The sequence below is a fragment of the Arabidopsis thaliana genome, chromosome 2, assembly GCF_000001735.4.
Source record: "Arabidopsis thaliana chromosome 2, partial sequence".
Lineage (NCBI taxonomy): Eukaryota > Viridiplantae > Streptophyta > Magnoliopsida > Brassicales > Brassicaceae > Arabidopsis > Arabidopsis thaliana.
The window spans coordinates 131,703-152,103 of NC_003071.7; the positions used below are offsets into that span (position 1 = coordinate 131,703).

The 20,401-nt window shown below is 37.5% G+C and overlaps 7 protein-coding genes, 1 long non-coding RNA gene and 1 other non-coding gene across 20 annotated transcripts; 4 read left to right on the forward strand and 5 right to left on the reverse strand.

Moving 5' to 3' along the window:
- Window positions 1–875: 875 nt before the first annotated feature.
- Window positions 876–2,753, reverse strand: AT2G01250 (Ribosomal protein L30/L7 family protein). Of its 2 annotated transcripts, none has more exons than NM_126186.4 (7): window positions 2,657–2,753; window positions 2,389–2,571; window positions 2,221–2,318; window positions 2,071–2,128; window positions 1,753–1,832; window positions 1,556–1,658; window positions 876–1,456 (listed from the first exon to the last, which is right to left on the reverse strand). In NM_126186.4, the coding sequence occupies exons 2-7, from the start codon at window positions 2,560–2,562 to the stop codon at window positions 1,241–1,243; spliced, it is 729 nt and encodes a 242-aa protein (NP_178234.1). In that variant the 5' UTR covers window positions 2,563–2,571; window positions 2,657–2,753; the 3' UTR covers window positions 876–1,240. The 2 variants fall into 2 exon arrangements, with proteins under 2 accessions (NP_178234.1, NP_001077863.1); NM_001084394.1 differs by having other exon boundaries at window positions 995–1,377.
- Window positions 2,754–3,520: 767 nt separating this feature from the next.
- AT2G01260 (hypothetical protein (DUF789)) lies at window positions 3,521–6,214 on the reverse strand. Of its 3 annotated transcripts, NM_126187.4 has the most exons (6): window positions 5,551–6,214; window positions 5,236–5,462; window positions 4,921–5,149; window positions 4,468–4,553; window positions 4,294–4,385; window positions 3,521–4,015 (listed from the first exon to the last, which is right to left on the reverse strand). In NM_126187.4, the coding sequence occupies exons 1-6, from the start codon at window positions 5,800–5,802 to the stop codon at window positions 3,792–3,794; spliced, it is 1,110 nt and encodes a 369-aa protein (NP_565257.1). In that variant the 5' UTR covers window positions 5,803–6,214; the 3' UTR covers window positions 3,521–3,791. The 3 variants fall into 3 exon arrangements, with proteins under 3 accessions (NP_565257.1, NP_001318174.1, NP_973391.1); NM_001335046.1 differs by having other exon boundaries at window positions 4,468–5,149; NM_201662.3 differs by having other exon boundaries at window positions 3,525–4,385; window positions 5,551–6,104.
- A 1,392-nt stretch (window positions 6,215–7,606) lies between these two features.
- Window positions 7,607–10,858, forward strand: QSOX2 (quiescin-sulfhydryl oxidase 2; the record flags this gene model as incomplete). 3 transcript variants are annotated; one of them, NM_126188.4, is made up of 12 exons in its annotated part: window positions 7,607–7,948; window positions 8,214–8,238; window positions 8,308–8,400; window positions 8,498–8,679; window positions 8,844–8,913; window positions 9,010–9,078; window positions 9,159–9,235; window positions 9,328–9,469; window positions 9,553–9,593; window positions 9,675–9,821; window positions 9,906–10,337; window positions 10,424–10,858. In NM_126188.4, the coding sequence occupies exons 1-12, from the start codon at window positions 7,755–7,757 to the stop codon at window positions 10,437–10,439; spliced, it is 1,488 nt and encodes a 495-aa protein (NP_565258.1). In that variant the 5' UTR covers window positions 7,607–7,754. The 3 variants fall into 3 exon arrangements, with proteins under 3 accessions (NP_565258.1, NP_001324094.1, NP_001324093.1); NM_001335048.1 differs by having other exon boundaries at window positions 7,629–7,918; window positions 8,014–8,238; window positions 10,424–10,439; NM_001335047.1 differs by having other exon boundaries at window positions 7,607–8,238; window positions 10,424–10,439.
- Window positions 10,796–12,822, reverse strand: AT2G01275 (RING/FYVE/PHD zinc finger superfamily protein; the record flags this gene model as incomplete). Of its 5 annotated transcripts, NM_001335050.1 has the most annotated exons (7): window positions 12,515–12,822; window positions 12,368–12,434; window positions 11,862–12,143; window positions 11,706–11,777; window positions 11,328–11,528; window positions 11,172–11,252; window positions 10,908–11,087 (listed from the first exon to the last, which is right to left on the reverse strand). In NM_001335050.1, exons 3-7 carry the CDS (start codon window positions 12,105–12,107, stop codon window positions 10,908–10,910), a joined length of 780 nt encoding a protein of 259 aa, NP_001324096.1. In that variant the 5' UTR covers window positions 12,108–12,143; window positions 12,368–12,434; window positions 12,515–12,822. The 5 variants fall into 5 exon arrangements, with proteins under 5 accessions (NP_671763.1, NP_001030936.1, NP_001324096.1 ...); NM_147230.4 differs by lacking the exon at window positions 12,368–12,434 and having other exon boundaries at window positions 10,796–11,087; window positions 12,671–12,822; NM_001035859.3 differs by lacking the exon at window positions 12,368–12,434 and having other exon boundaries at window positions 10,797–11,087; window positions 12,515–12,687.
- A 26-nt stretch (window positions 12,823–12,848) lies between these two features.
- Window positions 12,849–13,535, forward strand: AT2G00350. Its single transcript, NR_143604.1, has one exon. It is a non-coding gene; the product is annotated as an uncharacterized misc_RNA (transcript).
- A 438-nt stretch (window positions 13,536–13,973) lies between these two features.
- On the forward strand, window positions 13,974–17,692 carry MEE65 (Cyclin/Brf1-like TBP-binding protein; the record flags this gene model as incomplete). 3 transcript variants are annotated; one of them, NM_126189.4, is made up of 17 exons in its annotated part: window positions 13,974–14,035; window positions 14,134–14,219; window positions 14,290–14,346; window positions 14,415–14,503; window positions 14,575–14,651; window positions 14,770–14,787; window positions 14,900–15,012; window positions 15,154–15,242; window positions 15,326–15,412; window positions 15,506–15,586; window positions 15,668–15,811; window positions 15,910–16,078; window positions 16,164–16,252; window positions 16,351–16,431; window positions 16,505–16,672; window positions 16,752–16,814; window positions 16,909–17,692. In NM_126189.4, the coding sequence occupies 17 exons, from the start codon at window positions 13,974–13,976 to the stop codon at window positions 17,080–17,082; spliced, it is 1,647 nt and encodes a 548-aa protein (NP_178237.3). The 3 variants fall into 3 exon arrangements, with proteins under 3 accessions (NP_178237.3, NP_001325196.1, NP_001325195.1); NM_001335053.1 differs by lacking the exons at window positions 16,752–16,814; window positions 16,909–17,692 and having other exon boundaries at window positions 16,505–16,720; NM_001335052.1 differs by lacking the exons at window positions 16,752–16,814; window positions 16,909–17,692 and having other exon boundaries at window positions 16,351–16,704.
- AT2G03925 lies at window positions 17,173–17,791 on the forward strand. Its single transcript, NR_139976.1, has one exon. It is a non-coding gene; the product is annotated as an other RNA (long non-coding RNA).
- RPI2 (ribose-5-phosphate isomerase 2) lies at window positions 17,217–18,883 on the reverse strand. Its single transcript, NM_126190.1, has one exon — window positions 17,217–18,680. The coding sequence runs from the start codon at window positions 18,285–18,287 to the stop codon at window positions 17,490–17,492; it is 798 nt and encodes a 265-aa protein (NP_178238.1). The 5' UTR covers window positions 18,288–18,680; the 3' UTR covers window positions 17,217–17,489.
- A 471-nt stretch (window positions 18,884–19,354) lies between these two features.
- AT2G01300 (mediator of RNA polymerase II transcription subunit) lies at window positions 19,355–20,269 on the reverse strand. The gene has a single exon (NM_126191.3). The coding sequence runs from the start codon at window positions 19,987–19,989 to the stop codon at window positions 19,519–19,521; it is 471 nt and encodes a 156-aa protein (NP_178239.1). The 5' UTR covers window positions 19,990–20,269; the 3' UTR covers window positions 19,355–19,518.
- Window positions 20,270–20,401: the final 132 nt, after the last annotated feature.

Genomic DNA, 20,401 nt, shown 5'->3' on the forward strand with positions numbered 1-20,401 from the left:
ATACTCTATATTTTCAAATAGGTGTATATAAAATTTAAAATTATATGAATACAAAATATAACTTTTCAAATAGGAGTATTTATTTGTCTATTTTGCAAACAAAATTTTATTTCTCATTACTTCTATCCAGCTCTTCATTTTGTTTAGATAAGGTTTTGCTCAGGAATGGACTTACGGTTTTTCGGTTTGGTTTCGATTCAAAATTTTTAGTTTTACAATTTTTTAGTTTTACTAAAACTATAACCATATAGAAACCATACATAATTCGCTTTGGTTACGGTTCGCTTTATACAGTTTTATGGTTTTCGAATTTATAAATATTGAAACCATATAAAAACCATATATATCTCGATTCGGTTTGGTTTTAGTTTGATTCCAGTTTGGACACTGGTTTTTTGGTTATTCCATATTTTTACAAAAGAAAAAATAAGTTTGATGATATATAAATAAAAAATAAATGTAAAATAAAAATAATATATCAACCAATAAGTTAAATATAATATATAAATTTTTATAATTAAATTTTTGGTTTCTATATTACTAAAAAGATCAATAATTTTCACTCTTAACACCTTTTTTTTAATGCTACTATTATTAATCACATTATAAATTGGACACTTTTTTATATATAATTATTTCTAAATTAAAAAAACAAAAAAAAAAACTATTCGGGTTTTACGATTTTTAACCAAACCAAACCTCGATAGAAACCTTCTAAAAAATTATTATGAAACAGATTTTTATACAAAACCATAACTAAACCAAACCATTTATTTATGTTTGGTACGGTTCGTTTTTTTTGCCGACCCCTACTTTTTCAGTTATAATAGTGAAAAACAAAAACAAGAAAACAACATGTTTATGTGAGGGTCATTGGATTACTTAATCCAATGGGCCACAAATTAACAAAAAAAATACATTGCTCCAATTTAATGAACAAAAATAAACCTTCATACAAAGTGATCCTTGTTTTACTCCAAACAAACAATGAATTCGTCAACAAAATGAAGGCAACCATTTTGAAATTGTCCAGGTAAAGAGATTTTGAAGAAACAGTTTCTTAAAAATCCTATTAAAGAGAAATGTAGAATCACTTGCAGTAATCAAAGCACAAATTAAGATCCAAAGAGAACAAAAGAGAAGATTCAAAATGTCTTTTAACTTGAGAAAGAAGATCAAAATCCAGGAGGAGGCACATAATGAAAACGCAGAGAAGTTTGACATTGAAAACGATAACATTCTAATTCATCCTCCTGATAAGCTCATTGATGAAGTTCTCACGGTTTCCGGCATCACCACCTTCCACGTAGTGATTTCTCTTCTTCTTGAGGCCACCTAGTGGTGCCTTAAGCTGGAATGGCCAAAGGAAGTTGTTGGCTTCCTTGAAATGAGGTCCTACTGTTAGAATCTCGTGGATCAAATCCTCAGTGCAAATGATACCATGCTTTCCAAGAGCCTGATTTTGGTTTTGTATGGAAGAAGAATTCGTGAGTCTTAAACTTGATATCAGAACAAAACTAAAGAAGCAAGAGCCACAGAGAGACAGATCTCAAACCTGCTCTACAATAGAGTTGTCAGTCAAAGCTATCCTCTGGTGGTTAAGCTTTCCGTAACCTCTCTTGTAGATCAATTCCTTGACACTCTTCAAGTTAGGGAATCTGAAAAACAGAAGAGAAAAGTCACACTCTTCAAGACTCTTGTTATCTCATAGCATCAGATTAAAGGGTTTAGGATGAGAGTGTATATACATACCCGTAAGTGACATAGGGCTCAACACGGCGAAGCATGTTCATCGTAGCCTTGTTGACTTTAAGGAAAACACCATTGAAAATCTGCATTACACAATGCCAAAATCAATCAGTATACAACACTGATAGAATCATTTCATATACTAGTCTTTGCCATGAAATGTGACATTATCAAACCAACTGATTATCAACAAATTACATGGAAAGATTCCAACTTTCAAGACCTAACCTAAGACTAATAACAACATTGTATTGAAACAACCTAGCAGTTTATGCCAATTCATCAAAAGACTAATCTACACAAACACAATAATACACGAACCTGTCTCAAACGCAAGAGCTGGAGAATCTTCTTAGTCTTAGGGTCAATGGCATTGATACTGCAATATTAAAAAGAACAACAGATAAGAACAACAACATAGACACTGGCTTTAGAAATGCTTATAAGACAAACAACAACAGTATAACATACCCACGGATACGGATGATGAACAAGAGCTTAGCTTCAGGGTCAACATAGAAACCTCCCTTAAGCTTGGCCTCGCGTTTCAACGAGATCAACTCCTTCTCCTATCAAGGATAAAAGAGAAGATCAACTACAGTTTCCAAGTATTTGTATTTGGAGGATAAAAATGTTTACCTTCTCGGCATATTCCTTGGAGTATTGCTCGGCTCTTTTGAAGATAAGCTTCCTGTTCTCGGCGTTCTTCTTCTTGGCGGCTTCAACATTCTGCTTCTTCTCCAAAGCCCATTCCTCCTCTCTCTTCCTCTTCTTCAACACCGACTCTGGAACTACAACCTTTGACTCAACCATTTCCGAATCCTGCAGATCAACAACCCAGATTCAATGATTAACGACGATAAATCGATAGATGATGAGTGGAGAGAAGAGACTCGACGACACTAACCTCTGTGGAGCTGTAATCGAACGCAATTTCTCAGAGGCGGAATTATCAGCGGCGATGTGAGTTTTATATATATGCTTCTCAAATTAGGTTAACTAAATAACCTATGGGCCTCAGGAGCCCGTTTACTTAAAAAGCCCATGGTTTCTAAAGCCCAAGGATACTAAATTCTATAATCGAAAAACTGAAATCGAATGGCTACGTATCAAAAATATCCGAAATATAAACACATTTTCAAAAATATTATTTCTTTCTAGATTAAATAATTAAAAATAGTTGAAAATATTTATAAAATATTTAAAATAATTGAACTATCCGAAAATAACTGAAAATATCCAAAAATGACCGAAAATCTCCCAAAATAATCGAACTATCCGAAAATATTAAAAGTATAATAACCGAGTGGATACTAAATTTTAAAACCGAAAGAATCAGAACCGAAACAAATATTCAAAATAACTGAATGAATACTAAACTTTATAACCGAAAAACCCGATAACCGAATGAATATATACTAAAACCGAATGGATAACCGAACGCCAAGTTATTGGATTTTCTAAAAAAGATTAAAGGTTTCGAGCGAAATTATTATAGCTGTTTGGGATATATAGCCTAAGGGAAGGTCATGCAGCCAAAGTGAACTTTCTCATGGAGAGAACATATGAGATATGGCAATCTGTGGTTACTCTTTAACCAGACATTAGCATGTCCCAAATTCTATAACCGAAAAATCGAAACCGAATGGCTACGTATCAAAATATTTCGGATAGCCAAAAATATCTGAAATATAAATATATTTTCAAAATATTATTTATTTTTAGATTAAATAATTAAAAATATATATAAATATTAAAAATATTCGAAAATAACCGTAAGTATGCTGCTGCTAGATTGAACATTCACATTTTTACTCCAAAAGTTTCTATTGCAAGACAACATGGTATAGGTATACAACAACACGAGGTAAGCCCACGGTTCACATACATTATCTGACCAAACAAAATTCGTTTTATCTATAACTTACAGACATAAAAATCAACTCGTTTTTAAACCTGAATCTGACAACAACCCTCCATATCAACAGTTTTGAGTTTCTTTTTGAAACTCTCTCAAAGTGCGTCACAACTTCATACCCTACTCAACGACGGCAGAAGAAGAGGAAATCAGGGTGGCTGACATGACAAGAATGCAGCCATTTGTCAGCGGCTTGGAACAGAGAGTTCACGAGCTGGTGCTCCGAACCCCCAATGGGTGTCCATAATGAACCTCTGAACTTGTATGAAGCAAGCCCAAACACAGGCAATGACATCTTCTCGCTCTCCCTTGGTTGCGTAAGGCTCATTGATTGTTCACTGCCTTCACCTACAACAGCCAAACGTTGTCAATAGTTCTATCTACCAAACTATTATCCTACAAACAATTTGAATTCGCACCAACAGTCTCTATTTCTTCTAATGAACACACCTATTTATGTTGTCATTGTGATTGATAGTCAAATGATGCTACTCTAGCCACATGTCACTCTAATCAATTGGAACATTTTGGATCCACTCAAGTATTCTGATTAGATATAGTGTAAGTTGTGGAACAGTGTAAACCTACAACTTGTTGTTTTGATAAATAAAAGAGTTTTGGTTTACCTCCAAAAGATGTGTGTAGGGAATGATACGTCAAGAAACAAGCATCCAGGTCCTTCAGTGTCGGTCCTGTGGGTATTCTGTAAATTGGGTACCTGCAAAGTATCACATGAATTTTTAGAGACATGAACAACATATTGCAGCAAGCAAGTGCATGCAAAATACAAACAACAATACCATGCAACAGAAAACCAGCTTGACCGAAGTAAGTCACAGCTTCTCAGCGTCATTAGCTCGGGAAACTGAGCTGCGAGGTCCAAGACCTGTATTGCAACATAGGCAATAGTCAGGAGGAGGAGCCTAATATTAACAACAGACTCAAACAAGTTCCCAATTTTTTTGTGAGTTAGAATGTGGTCTAGTTTGTTGACTAAAACAAATAGAAAAGAATGTGGTTTAGTTTAAGTTGACGATGACCAGTCCCTGAGCAGATTGAACATTTCTGATTAGTTGATAGCCATCAGTTGAAGGTTAGAAACAACAAAGGCCATTTCTGAGCATTAGTTTTTAAATTTGAAGTTACCTGGTATGATATAAGAGCATAAAAGATGATAATAATATATATCATCATCTTAGTATATAGTATCTACACCATGCTTTCGGTTCTAGTAGAGAAATGAACGCACAAACCTTATCAGCAAAAGGTTCACGGATGTATGGAAGGTCTCTTTCAAGATACTCAAACATCAAACGACCTTGAGAGCCTAAAGGTTCGCCATCATCACTGGAAGAGTCTTCCTGATGTTGATCCCTCAATGAGATACAGTCTACTCTAGCAGAAACCCGCTCGGAATCACTATCGCTGCTAACATCGCTACTTGAATCCCGAAAATCACTGTCGCTACTATCACCAGGACGCCTGCCATAGGAACCGTACATGACATAATGAAAAACAGCTTGTTATACTATAATGCTGCTATGATGAGTTCACAAAGAATTAAGAACCTTGATTTAAGAGATGAATCCAAGGCATGAGAATGAGCATAGATTTGAATGGCTGACAAAGAAGGGACATAGTATTGGATAACACGATCCTTGTTGTTATTCAAAACAAGAGGCACACCGGTGCCGTAAGCACTCCACTCTGCAAATGAGTCCCATATATCACCAAGCACAAAATAAGGCACAAGTTTATTATAATCATCATCTGCTCTTCTTTCTCGTAGCAATGTCTACACAGAGATTATCACCATCACCATCAGAGAACAACACAGACTTAGATTAAAAAAAAAAAAACATAAAATAGAGATTGTAATAAACCTTGGATAAAAACTGAGCCGGTACGGATGGTGTGACCGACTCTAAAAACCGATCTAGATTACTGGAAGATAAATCGGACGGCTCGAGTTGTTGTTTATGCGGAGAAGGAGCTGATGATGGAACGTTAGAGACGTCGCTCTGAGCTCTACGGAGCTGATCGATGCGCTGATTGGCCCTGCGAGTTTTTGCGGAAGTGTAGAAAGGATCGTCGCCGTGTCTGCCTCTCGTCAACTGAAATCCAGCACCCAACATCTCCGAGTAGTCGTAGTTGAGTTTTTACCTATATATCTATATATCTATCTAAGCTTAATTTAGTTGATTTAGCGTGAATATGTGTTTGTCTCCGATGAGACGGCGAAGAAGCTTGGTCGAATCGGAGATTCCAAAGAAAGGGGTAAAAATGGATCGAATGAAGGAGAATTGATAGAACAAAAACCTTCTGATGATATCTAAGCTCCGATTAAACAGGCAAAAGATTAGTGGAAGAGGAAAATCTGAAGAAGAGATTCGCTGAAATGGAGAGAGATTTGGTAATTTCAAAAAAAGGGGTCAATGAAGAGAGAAAGACGATTGGTTAGTAATTGGAGGGGGAGAGACAAAAACCATTGAATAACACATGAATCCCTCATAAGTTAGTGTTTTTACATTTTGGTCCTTTTCATTTTGATGATTGATTACAGTTTTACCCGAAACTTCTTTGTAATTCAGTTATACGCTTACTTATAAACAAGTTAATCATACGGTAATGCAAGGTATTTTAGACTGCTCAGATGCATAATGTAGATGGTGCATAGGAATGATTTGGGGTTATGAATGTAACATTTTAAAATCTGATGAGAAATATGTGACTATGGGAAATATAAAGGGGTTAAACATTGGCAAAAGCCAAAGGCCATATGTATATTAGGAGGCTCTTTAATTTAATGGTTGATACTCGATGCTTGCTTGCTAGATGCTGACAAGATTATAAAGAAATAAAAAAGAAAGGCTGTAAAACATTTGGTCTTTCTTTTTTTGTTCATAGATAAGCTTCACAATGTTCAAGAGTAATCAAAAACTATACTACCATTGAAGATTCGACTAATGCATGTACACCAACTACATTCATCATTCATTGACAATGACATAAACGTATCAGAACATATATATTCATGTATTTAGTAACACTTATATGAGATTATAAGGAGTTTTTTGATAAGTGAAATGAATGAATTTTCACATATTATTGAGCACCTGACTCTGCATTCTGCAATAGGCGGCTAGTTTTTATCAGCCACATAAGTAGTCTTTTATTATTTGAAGATATGCACATGACCAACACATTATAGTGTTCTTTTTGCCTGGCTTCGATAGGTCCACAAATAATGGGTTTGATAGAAAACAATTCTTGCATAATGTGGGGGATTCGCCTAGCTAGACATGAAGCATTTTTTTGGAGTATATAAATGGGGATTTTAGCAATACTATGATTAGTATTTGGATTATGTAATCTGTGATACTTAAACACATTGCCTGCATATAAATCCATATATTATTTAAAATATATCATTTTTGATTTTTGACAGAAATCATAGAGATTACGGAAACAGATAAAAGCACACTCCAGAAAATTAGAGACAAATATTACTATTCAAAAAGATTCAGATCGCTACTAAGTGAGGGTCGCCAAATCGCGAGTCGAAACACCGATTTTGAGTCCGCGAAATTCGGAAATTTGCGTGGTTGCCACAATACCGAAGTACTGGAATCCTCATCGTGAATGGAATCTCTATATGTAATGTTTCAGTGTAGTAAAATTCAGGTCTTAGCATTTGCTTTCTAGATTTGTATGTCTAAAATAAGTGTTAAGCTTGAATGTTTGATAACAGTATCGACCATAAATCTCCCATCTAAGCCGATAATGTGTTTTGATCATCATTGTGAATTTTAAATCAGTGAACCATAAGATAGCCCAATTGGGCCCAAATAATGTTGTCTGAATAAAGCCCATTATCAACAGTAACGGAGTTCAAAGAGTGGGTAAGAGATGTGCGACGTCGTTCAGGAGCTTCTATATCACAAATCTTCCTTCATTTTCTCAGTGGAAGAGGAGGGAAGCTTTCTTCTGTAGATCTTCGCTTCCTCTCTCTATCTATCTCTGTTGAGAAGAAGAATCGAAACTTTGAAATCTGTGAGAGGAGGGGTTCATAGTTCGATTGGATTTGATGTCTTTGGTGCATCTGCTTTTGTTCGCCGGCCTTGTAATCGCCGCTTCCTCTTCTTCCCCGGGCTCGCGCTTGATTCTCCGGGAAATCTCCGATCAGAAAGACAAAGCTGTTGAATTGAACACTACCAACTTCGATTCAGTCCTTAAAGACACCCCCGCCAAGTATGCCGTCGTCGAATTCTTCGCTCACTGGTCAGTTCTTCGATTGCTTTTCACTTTTCACTTAAATCTCCACTTTTGGTTGGTGGGTTTTGCAGTTTATCTACTACCTACAGAGTTTGGTGCTGGATCTAGCGTTGGGTTCTCTTGCAAGTGTGTTCTTATAGGAAAAGATTTGAACTTTATGATCCTATTAGTGTGCTTCTTCTCTAATCATTGCTACTAGAAGGCTTTATATTTTCTTCAGTTACTAGTTTGGGCGTTTACTGATGCGTGTATCGTTTTCAATTGATTCTAGGTGTCCTGCCTGTAGAAACTACAAGGTAACATAAACTATTCAAAGCCTCAACTTTGGAGATTTCCGTTGCCTAAAAAGTGTTACTCTTATGCAGCCTCATTACGAAAAGGTTGCAAGGCTCTTCAATGGTCCAGATGCAATACATCCAGGAATCGTTTTGATGACTAGAGTTGATTGTGCAATGAAGGTATTTACTCCATGCTCCGAATGTTTTTATGAATCATGTTAAATTCTCTTGGTTCACTGTTTCTGAGCTAAGTCGGTCCATTTCCCTGGCAGCGCAGACGAATACCAAGCTCTGTGACAAGTTCTCTGTTTCTCACTATCCAATGCTCTTTTGGGGTCCTCCTACTAAGTTTGTCTCTGGCAGTTGGGAACCTAAAAAGGATAAAAGTGAGATACTTGTTATTGATGACGGCCGCACTGCTGAGCGTTTGCTCAACTGGATTAACAAGCAGATTGGCAGGTTTGTGCCACAAATCCACCGGACGTTTATCTTCAGCATTGACTCGAAATATATCTAGCAGATTCAAACTATGTTTCATCTTTGAAGTGTATCTATAATTTTCCTTACCGAGTTTGCCAATATCACATCTTACTTAGTCTGTTTTGTTTCTCAATAATTTGCAGTTCTTATGGCTTGGATGATCAGAAATTCAAAAACGAACATGCCCTGTCGAATCTAACCGACTACAACCAGGTTTCTAGACTTATCTCTGCCTAACTTTGCTGATATTATTAGCGTTTCGTCTAAGATTAAACAGCTTTAAGATAACCGGGTGTTGATTTGCCACAGATTTCTCAGGCTGTGTATGATGTCGAGGAAGCAACCGCAGAAGCTTTTGATATCATTTTAGCACATAAGGTTGAGAGATGTGTATGTATATGACCTTCTTCCATTCGCTCAGTTTCGTTAAAAAATAAGTAGTTTCATGTCGTGTACAGGCCATTAAGTCATCTGAAACAAGTGCTTCATTTATAAGATTTATCCAGCTTCTAGCAGCACATCATCTTTCCAGGAGGTAAATTAAAGTGTCATTATCCTAATGCCGTCACAAGCATTTTGATGATCACTTTCTTTTTCCACACTAATTGTGAAATTTATATTCTATAGGTGTCGGAAAGGAGCTGCAGAAATTCTAGTGAACTATGATGATTTATGCCCTTCTGGAAATTGCTCTTACGAAAAATCTGGAGGGAACGATACCCTGGGAAATTTCCCTATTTGTGGAAAGGATGTTCCGCGTGGATACTACGTGAGTGCTAGCAACCGACTCTATTACTGTTTTCCTGTATATCCGCATTAGAGATCTGATTGTCCTAATATCATATTTGGTAGATGTTTTGCCGTGGCAGCAAGAACGATACTCGCGGATTTAGGTACTGTAGTTTCTTTTTAAACTTCATACCATGATCCTTCACTTCAGTTTAGTGAACTATTCCTTAAATGCTTGACTGTAGCTGTGGATTATGGGTTCTGATGCATTCGCTTTCCGTGAGAATTGAGGATGGAGAAAGTCATTTTGCATTCACGACAATATGCGATTTCGTCAACAACTTCTTCATGTGTGATGAATGCCGCCTGCATTTCAATGACATGTGCTTGAGGTAAAAATAATAATAATAACTCACAGTTCGATTTATCGTGGTATTTGCTCAACTGAACCTCATATGCATGTGTTTCATGGACAGCGTCAAAACCCCTTTCAAAAAGGCACGTGATTTCGTATTGTGGGTGTGGAGCACACACAACAAGGTCAACGAGAGACTCTTGAAGGACGAAGCTTCCCTTGGTACAGGTGACCCCAAGTTCCCCAAGATTATATGGCCACCAAAGGAGCTTTGCCCATTGTGTTATCTTTCAAGTAATCAGAAAAGCATAGAGTGGGACCATGAACATGTCTACAAGTTCTTGAAGAACTACTATGGGCCTAAGCTCGTATCTCTTTACAAGGAAAAGAGTGTCAGCCGGAGCAAGGAAGAGACCGTCTCAGCCACTGAAGACTTAACAGTGGCCACCAATGCTCTGGTTGTGCCGATTGGAGCTGCATTGGCAATAGCCATCGCCAGCTGTGCATTTGGGGCGCTTGCTTGTTACTGGAGGACACAGCAGAAGAACCGCAAGTATTACTTCCATCTATCTATTTAAATCTAGTGGTAGCTACCAACTCCTGTTTTCTTACCATTTGTGGGCCATCGTTTATTTTCAGGCCGAGGAGAAGGTGAAACTAAACTACAAGAAGGTCTTGATGTTTTCATAACTTACAGACAACAAACACAAAGGCTCTTGTTTGGAGTTGATATACCAAAGTCGCTTCCTGCAGGTCCTTTCCTTGTAACTTTTGTCTCTGATTTTGAAAGATAGTCCAGATTCTTGTCTTGAATTTTGGGATACAAACACAGAGAGACACTTGTGAATGTTGGGATCTTTATAGGAATCTTTATAGTGGTTTATAAATTTGTATTGGATCATATGGTTAGAGTTGTTGTGTAAGAATTCAAGATGAGTCTTCTTTGTCTATCTATCTGCATTGCACAGCTGGGAAAACACTTGAGAAGAGAGCTTTCCTAATGAGATACTTTTTTTTGTTTCAATCTGTTAAACCAATCCAACATTTTACATGTATAAGCCAGAAGTTATATTTACAGTGTCATTTGACTTTGTGTGTGTGTGTGAAAGAAAAGAATGAGTGATCATCGTACGCCTATAATGTAAGATTGCGTTTGAGGCAAGCGCCATGAATCTGTTTCTTCATCAGATGAATCATCGGAGGGAGAGGTGTCTAAGGTCCGAGAATGGCGGCGGCAGGTGGCGACTGCTTTGGTGACAACGTAGATGGGTAGCATGATTCCGAGTATTCTCAGAAATAACAACTGAAACCAAAAATAACAACACTTAGGGTTCATTCATTCAAATTATAGTCCCTTGAATCTGTTGTGAGATAATAATAATCTCACCGTGAACAAAGGGAAGACATGAAGGTTTGATCCGGTGAGGACTAAAGGGAGGGTATGTCGGAGAATGAGAAGAGCCATGAACTGCAAATTACAAACATTATGAGTAAAGACAAAATCAAAGTGTTGGTTTGGTGGGAAAACAAGAAGGGTCCGTACAATGAGAACAAGGGAACGGCAACAGATGAAGCTTGTGGTGGAAGAAAGAGGATATGGTTGGTCAATAAAAGTGGAATCAGCAGGTACAACTGTGATGAAACGATGCTCCCGTTGAGAGATTCCCCAGTTTCCCCTGAAATGGAGAGGAACATGGCCTAACTCTAGCAACGGAGGCGGCGCTGTATAATCCGGCTTGAATTCCTGAACAAAAAAAAACATACTACTTATCATCAGATTTCATTCAGAAGGACAATAGAAAGAGAGGAGACAAATAGCTGTTGGTCCAGTGGTAAATCTTCCAGGTGGAAGTGCTGGATTCAAGGTGGGAGGGATCTCTTCTCCGAAAAAGAAGAAAAAAAAAAAAGAGAGGAGACAAACCTGATGGCAAATCTCGCAGGTGGTATCACCTTTCTCGTTACACCATCTCTGTACGCACCTCCTATGCGCATACTGCCAAGTTAAACCAACAACATTGATCATCCGATCCAACCAATGTTCTCTTAACTTGGGAAAAATGTTTCTAATTGTGTTTACCTTGACGCTGCCGCTGCAAGAACAAGGAGTCTCCATGTTGGAATCCAAGTCCTCGTCGTGACAGATCCTGCACTCAGCCATTGACAAATCTCCGTTACGCAGCATCTCAAGTGTTTTATCGTCCAAGATTGTACATTCCTCAACGGGTATATTAGCTTGCAACATCTGGTTCCTGCTCTGAATCGCAGCCTCAATCGTGGATTCTGTTATCAACCGATCCACCAGCAGCACGAAATGATCTCCCATGTTCTCTGTTCTCACGGTATAGAAAGAAACGTGCAGCTGAAGAAATGATAAATAATGGGTTGGGGTCAGAATTTGCATTTAATGCTAAGGAGATTCCATACGCAACATGAACATGTGAATTAGAAGATGCGAATTAATGAAGAAAAAGTTTGAAACATTGATGAGATCAAGGCGACTTAAAATAAGCTAAAGAAGTTTAATTTGTGGATTAATTGAAAGAGCTAATGATAGATGGTGGTTTAGGTAAAGCTGAACCAAACCTGGTTGGTTACCAGAACACAAAAGCTGTACAAACTAAATATGTTTCTTATTGTTTGACCAAACTAACTGCACAAAAGTTTATCAAAACGGTTTAGTGGAATTTCGCACCCAAAAAAAGAAAATTAAATCTAAGAATCTGAATTTACCGTAGTCGAATCGTCTATATAACGGTTTTCATAATTTGCAATAAATAATAAATTTAAGACGGTAAAACAAATTGGAGAAAGTTTTGAATGAATGAAGAATACACTTGAGACAAAACATAAGACAACCGAAAAGAGAGGGAGAATCGAGAGGCAGACCCAAATTTTAGGAGATGGAGGAGCAAAAGAGCTTTGTACCGTTTTCTTCTGCTTTTGAAAGAAAGAAAGAAGAAGAAGAAGAAGTGGAAAAGCGAAGAAAAAGGAGACTTAGAAGAAGAGAATCGTATTTAGTTTATTCTGACGCTAAAGCCTTAACAAAAGCTTCCTTTCTTTCTATCTGATTTCCGAATTATTCAGTCAGGTTATATAAAGTTATGTGTGTTTAGAGATGAAGCAAAGAGATGGAGTAATAGATTCTCGAATCTTTTGATTGTTTTCTTACTTTATACCACCAAAACAAAATTGACATTGGAGACGTATCCGTAGATGTACATGTATGCATACATATACACGTGGTTATTTCATCACTAATTAATATATGGGCAGAGAAAAATGCCTTGGAAAAACAAATAGATGAAATTGACAACAATCAATAGTAGTATGTTATGGATGAAAGAAAGAAAAGAGAGTAACCCACAACGATGTAACTTTTTCAGTGTAATAAAAAAGCAGTTTGACGACAAAAAAAAAGGGTTAACAATTGTTGGATTATTGCATGATGACACGTGTTAGTGTTGCGAGTGTGAAGCGTATCACGGTGGAATGAGGTGTGACATCATTTGAACGGTTGATAACTAACCACTAACCACAATCGTATCACTTTTTTTCTTTTTGTTAATCATAGTATTTGATTGATTGATTTATAATTCTGTGTATTTTTTGACGTTAAAACTAAGGTGTATGAGAGATTTTTAAAAGTGTACAGTTTCGTGTTTACTATTCTCTGCGATGTCGATTGCCGATTCTAGTAGGTTTTTTTTCCGGCAAACCAAATCTCAATCAAGCAAAGTGTCCATGGTACGATACGAAGAAGAAGATTAAGATTAACGCCGTGAAGTATGATCAGGCGATTGCTGCGTTTTTAACGCCGAAGGAAGCGTTTTGCCGATTATAATAAACTTTGTTTTTGTGGGCCAAATCCGATTTATTAATGGGCCGATTAATGGGCTTAAAACAAATAAAAGCTGAACTGTTGTATTGAATACTAGTATATATACAAAGGAAAGAGTGGGTTTAGTCGACTTCCAACTTTAGAGCGTTTGTGACTCTCAAATTTCTTCTTCTCTTCCTCTTCAATTGTGCAGAGAAAAACTTACGGCAGGATAATCTAGGCAACGTTGAGTTCAATTTCCGGTAAGAAAAGTTCAATTCTAAGTTTGTGAGATCGCTTAAAAAGTATCTGACTTTGTATGTATTTTTTCTTGAAGCCCCTGTCTTTGAGTTTTACTTTTTAGAGGAGGCCATGGTGTGGTGTAAGCATTGTGCGAAGAATGTTCCCAAAATTCGCCCCTTCGACGGTGGTTTGTAAGTGTTTTCGAGATTTTTAAACTCTTGCGGTTATGATTTCACTAGCTCCGACTTATGAATGATGAGCTTGTGCTTCTTCTTTTTGTTTTTGGTAGGGCATGTGATTTATGTGGGAGGATTTTGGAAAACTTCAATTTTTCTACTGATGTTACCTTCGTTAAGAATGCCGCTGGACAGGTATGTATACTCTCTTCACTATGATGCTATCTTTTTTTCGTGCCTTTTGAAATTATTTCTTGTGCCTGCGTCAGGTAATATAGTGACGAGTGTTGGGAATTCAAGCTCACGTGATAGGAGAAGGAGAAAAGGTATATAGAGATGAGCTTCCCTTTTTCTCAAGTATCAGTTCATTTGGCTCATCTTTTGTTGTTGGTAGCTATAGATGAGTTAAGGAATTTGAAAGATGCCTTAGGAATCGGTGATGAGAGAGATGATGTGGTTGACATGGCTGCCGTATTCTATGAAGTATGTTTAGTTTTTTTACATATTGATCTGTCACGATTCTTACACTATCAAACTTTATTTGTCTTCTGAAGGCGGCAATGGACCAAAACTTCACCAAAGGGCGCAGAGCTGAACTTGTACAGTCTTCCTGTCTCTATTTGGCTTGCAGGTTAGAATCATGCTGAGTTTATGTTACGAGTGATGCGTTATATTGCTGTATGTTAACCAAATACTTTCTATACCCGTAGGGACATGAAAATTTCTCTTCTTTTTATTGATTTTTCAAGCTACCTTCGAGTTAGCGTGTAAGATGAATTGTTTTTTATTTCCATACTACTTTTCTCTCTATTTGACAGCCTAATTATCTGTTAAGTCTACTGCAGAGTCGAGTAATGCTGGTATTGGTTTCATGTCTAGTTACGAGTTAGGTTCCGTGTACTTGCAACTCTGTGAAATGCTGTACCTTGTGCAAAACAAGAACTATGAGGAGCTTGTTGATCCTTCAATCTTCATTCCTCGATTCACAAACAGTAAGCATGTTGTCTTTTGGCTCCCATTCTTCTTCTTTATCGGGGTTGATGCAGAACATTCGATTTTTTTATCAGTTGGTGTGAACATCAGTCAAAATACAAAATAGTTGTATCAAATTCTTGTTTCATTATACACTGTAGGCTTATTGAAAGGTGCACACGCTAAAGCAAAAGATGTCGCAAACACGGCTAAAAACATTATATCTAGTATGAAGAGAGATTGGATACAGGTGTGATAGTTACCTACATGTTCTTTGTCTTAAGAGTTATATATTATGGCTTGTGTTAATGTTGGCCATCTATTCGCTTGCAGACAGGCCGGAAACCAAGTGGAATATGTGGAGCAGCAATTTACATGGCTGCACTTTCTCATGGTATCATGTACTCTAGGGCAGACATTGTAAGAATCTGATTCAAGCTTCTTTAAAGAATCTTGTTATAAGATGAGAGCAAAGATGTTTCGATTTGATGTGTTTTTCTATATAACTTTCAGGCAAAAGTTGTGCATATGTGTGAAGCAACAATAACCAAAAGATTGAATGAATTTGCTAATACCGAGGCTGGAAGTTTAACTGTGAGTAATTTCATTTGCAGGATTATGTTACAGATCGTTTCTAGTTGGTTCTTTTTTAAATGTTGTACAATGCTTGTCTAGGTTGATGAGCTTGATGAAAGCGAAGAGATATTGCGTAAAGAAACTTTTACCCCAAGACCAAATTCTGACAAAGGAGTAGTGAACTGTAAACATAAGGATTTAAAACGCTTTGGTTATGGATTATGTAAGAGCTGTCACGACGATGTAAGTCTCTTTCCATTTTATTGTTTTGATGCTTATGCAACTGGTGACAAATGGCTCCGAGAGTTGACAATCAGATGCTTCCAAATTTTTTCCGGCAGTTCATTATAATTTCTGGTGGAGTTGTTGGTGGGTCGGATCCTCCTGCTTATCAGCGAGCAGAGAAAGAGAGAATGGAAAAAGCAGCTAGAGAAGAAAACGAGGGAGGAATTGGTAACTTAAACCACGATGAACAAGTTAATGTAAGCAAAAGGGCAAAAAAATGTTCGGGTGAGTTTACTTCATGTCTTATCACTTATCAGCTTAAAGTTTTTATTTGCTATCGTTAGAGCTCTTGAGAATCTTTTGTGCGCAGAGAAAGGCGAAGGAGAAACATATGGGGGTGAAAGACATGCTGAATATTCGGATGAATCAGACATCTGTTCGGACGACGATGATTCTGAGGTCGAATGCTTAAACTTTTGAATCTGAAACATGAAATGGAGAAATGCTCTAGAGTCTTTTTCCCCTTACTAGAGTTTCACTTGTTCACTGTTTTCTAGGTGGAACATGTTCTTCTCGGTGAGGACGAAACGCGGTTGAAGACAACGGCCTGGAATTTACAAAACAAAGACTATCTTGAGGTGATTGATAGGCTATATCATTTATCTTCTCTTGGATTCGGACACTCGGTGAAGAATTTATATTGTTTGGTAGGAGCAAGCAGAAAAGGAAGCAGCTCTGAAGGCTGCTAATTGCCCCGAAGATGCAAGAAACCTTGTGGAAGCTTCTAAAGCAGCTGTGGCGAATTCTAGAAAGGAAAAGCGACGAAAACGTGCTGAGGAAGCTAAGAATGCACCTCCATCAGCTACAGCCACGGAAGCAGTTTGCAGAACACTTGAGAGGAAGATAAAAATATATAGCATCTTTTGAAGAAGTTTTTTCTTGGGTTTCTGATTTTGAGTCTTATACAGAGACTCAGCGGGTTAATCAACACCATGTTTTGGACGAGCTCTTGGATACTAGCGTAAGTTTATTATCCTCTCTTCTCTTGTCTTGTTGTTTCCTTAGTTGTCATCACTTTCAGGTCTATACAATTTTGTTCTTGTTTCTTCTTTCAGCCAACACAGAAGAAACCGAGAACCGAGACAGTAACGGAGAAGAAGAAGGAAGAGCATGAGATTGTTGAAGATGAAGAAGATGAAGAAGACTACGCAGCACCACACGCAGATGAGAACTTCTATGAAGACGAAGTGGAAGAGGAAGAGAATGGTTATGATTTTGGATTGTATTAATCATACTATTACTATTCACTGCGAGGTCGATAGTTTTAGTTTTGTCACAACATGGATTCACACCTAACACGATTCATGTTTCGGCGAAACAATAGTTTTAGTGTTTAGTGTGCCTATGATGATATATAACAAGGAGCAAAGCCCAACACAGGCCCAGTAGTAAAAGAAGAGCATTCAAACACAACAAAGGCAATGAAGAAGCAAAATGCTGTTTACAAGATTGATTGATGATGATGACGACGATGTCAATGCATCCAAAACTCTGTCAAAAGAAAGTCATTCATCCTCCTCACAGTGACATCATCCAAAACCTAATCTCATATCATCTAAACCATAGAGCAAACCATAATCCTCTGTCTCCTAATACATAAAGGCCAAAATCAACGAGAAGAGGTGTGGTGTGTGTTTCAGTGTTTGTTCTTGATCTTAACACCAAGCTCACCTGCAATGATAACAGTAGAAGCCATATCCAGAAACATCCCATGTTCCACTACTCCCGGTAGCCTCAGAATCGCATCACTCACTGCTCCCAAATCTCCCATATCCTCTTCCACATGCATATCCACTATGTAATTCCCATTGTCTGTCACAAAGGCCTTCCCTTTCTCTCCCAACCGAAGATTCGCTTCACACCCGTATCCTTCCAGCAGACTCCGGAGCTTCTCCGCCGTGAACTTCCAGCAAAAGGGCACTATCTCCACCGGAAGAGCAAGCTTGCTTCCACCAATATGCTTCACCATCTTGGAGTCGTCAACAATCACCACAAACTTCTTAGAAGCTCCTTCGATCATCTTCTCTCGAAGCAGAGACCCTCCTCTGCCTTTTACCAGGTTGAGAAAAGGGTCGACCTCGTCTGCGCCGTCGATGGAGAGATCGATGACAGGGTGTGCGTCGAGATCAGAGAGAGGGATGCCGAGAGACAGAGCCTGCTCCTGCGTCTTCTTAGACGTTGGTATACCAACGATGTTCTCGAGTTTGCCTTGACGGAGAAGCTCGCCGATTCGGTCGACGGCGTGTTTGGCGGTGGAGCCGGTTCCGAGACCGAGAACCATGCCGGACTCGACGAATTCCACGGCTTTGTAAGCGGCGATACGTTTGAGCTCGTCTTGTGTTAAATTCATGGGCTGAGGCGGTGAAGAGGCAACATCAAAGGCGGACAAAGATTTGTCCGATGTAATGAAGAGAGGATCATACGCAAGCGCCATTCGAAATCCCGACAGATAAAAAAACAAACAATCAGGATTGTCGGAAAAAAAATCGAAAATTGGACAAGACTAAGAGATGAATTTGGTGTAAAGGAAAACAAAATTGCAGAAAAAAACGAAGGAAGAAACGTTGTGGATTAAGGAAAGCAAATATGAAATCGATGAAACGTTCCTAGGAAGGAGATTAAGGAACCCTCGACGGGAAAAATGAGGGAGAAAGATAAGATTTTTGAGAAATTAAGAATGAAGAGAGGAGGTCGAATGAATATATTGAGGAAGAATAGCGTGAAAGTTACAAAGAATGAAGAATGTATTTGTGTGGTGGCGGAGAAAAGAAAAGAAAGTGAAGACTGAACGAAGAAGAAGAAGAAGAAAAGATAGGGTTTGTGTTTTGTGGGCGACAACGGTCTCACTTTCGAGGTTACACAGACCTGAATTCGTTTTTTGTTTCGGTCCCATATTTTGTCTTTATTTACATAAACTAACCCAACATTTATTTACATTTACCAAATCGGTGCTTCACTTTCCCCATGATTCCCAAAATATTCTGTCTTTTCTTTTCTTTTTTCTGACGCACCCTTAATTTTTGTTTGTACGTAATTAATTATAGAGTAACGTTTAAAAATATGAATGGGAGCTAGAAAAACTATAGACACCGTTCACAAAATGAAATTATCAACCACAACATGATGATCCTATTAAAAACAAAAACACAACATGATGATTACGTAGTATATTTGACCAAACATATCCGAATGTATAATTATAAACCTCATTTAAGTTATCAAGAAACACTTTTATAATTAGATGTATTTTATTAGTATTGTTTCATCGCATTGACATATCAAGAAAATATACTTATCCCACAAAATGAAAGCATAAATAACGATAATTAATTTATACATATTTTATTTTCTTAAACCTTTAAATTTTGAATGATAATAAAACCGCATAGTACAATGCAGTTTTAATAGTAACTAAAAAAAAAATATATATATATATATATATATATATATATATATATATATATTTTTCCGTTATTAGTTGATCTTTACCGTACTTTAACTGTAATTAAATCGCACGTTTTTATTCAGTAGCGAATATAAAAAAATATTTAGAAAAAATGATAAAATAATAAAAGAATATGGTGGTTTACATATCTATATATCCACATAATTAAATATATAAAGAGAATTTGTCAGCAACTAAAAAGATAAAGAAAAATATGAGATCAAGCCACGTGGGCTGATGTTGCGGCTGCGAGAAGCCAATGCAAAAGATCAATAAGGCGAAACGCGATCACCGTGGAGGAAACGGGAACGCTGACGAGGAGGAAAAGCAGCGTCGCGATTGCTACAGTGGGTCGAGAGTTCATGAGGAAGCTCTGAAGAAGACCAACGGAGTCGCAGATAACAGAGTCGTAGCTGTTGTAAAAACGTTTCTCCCAATCCATCCAGTGAGAAGGAGGCTCGTAGTTACGCTCGACCATCTTCATCTCGTGGATACGTTTCCTAAGAACGATCATGTTCTCGTCCACCAATCTTCCTCCTCCATAGTAATGATCTTTTCCTGATGACGCCGCAGCAGAGACTCTCATCGTCATCTTCTTCTTCTTGGGAATGATGGCTCTTTGAGAAAGAACCAGTGGATGGAATCGGAGTGGTGAAATCGAAGGCGGTGAAGAAAACAGTGTAGCTTCCATTGTGATATTGATCGTTGTTATTTTGGAATGTTGTTGATGGAGAAGATGATGGACAGTTGGAAATGTATTTATAACATTTGGATAATACTATTGTAACAATATTATAACAATAAAGTGGATGATTTATGATTAGCGCGTTGCCATTCGCAATTTGATTAATGGAACCCACTTGCCTTTACCTCCACGTCATTTTCGTTTCCCATCATTCATGTTTCAGTGGTTCTATTAAAATCTGTTTACACGTTTTTACTATTCACCATCTAATCAAACCAACTTGTATAATCTTTTATGGATTTTAATTCTACTAAATATCTGTTGGATATAGGGAAAAAATCCGAAAAAATCTTCATTTATTTTTAATTTGCCCGTTTAATACCTGTATTATTTAATTTGCCCGTTTAATACTTAAATT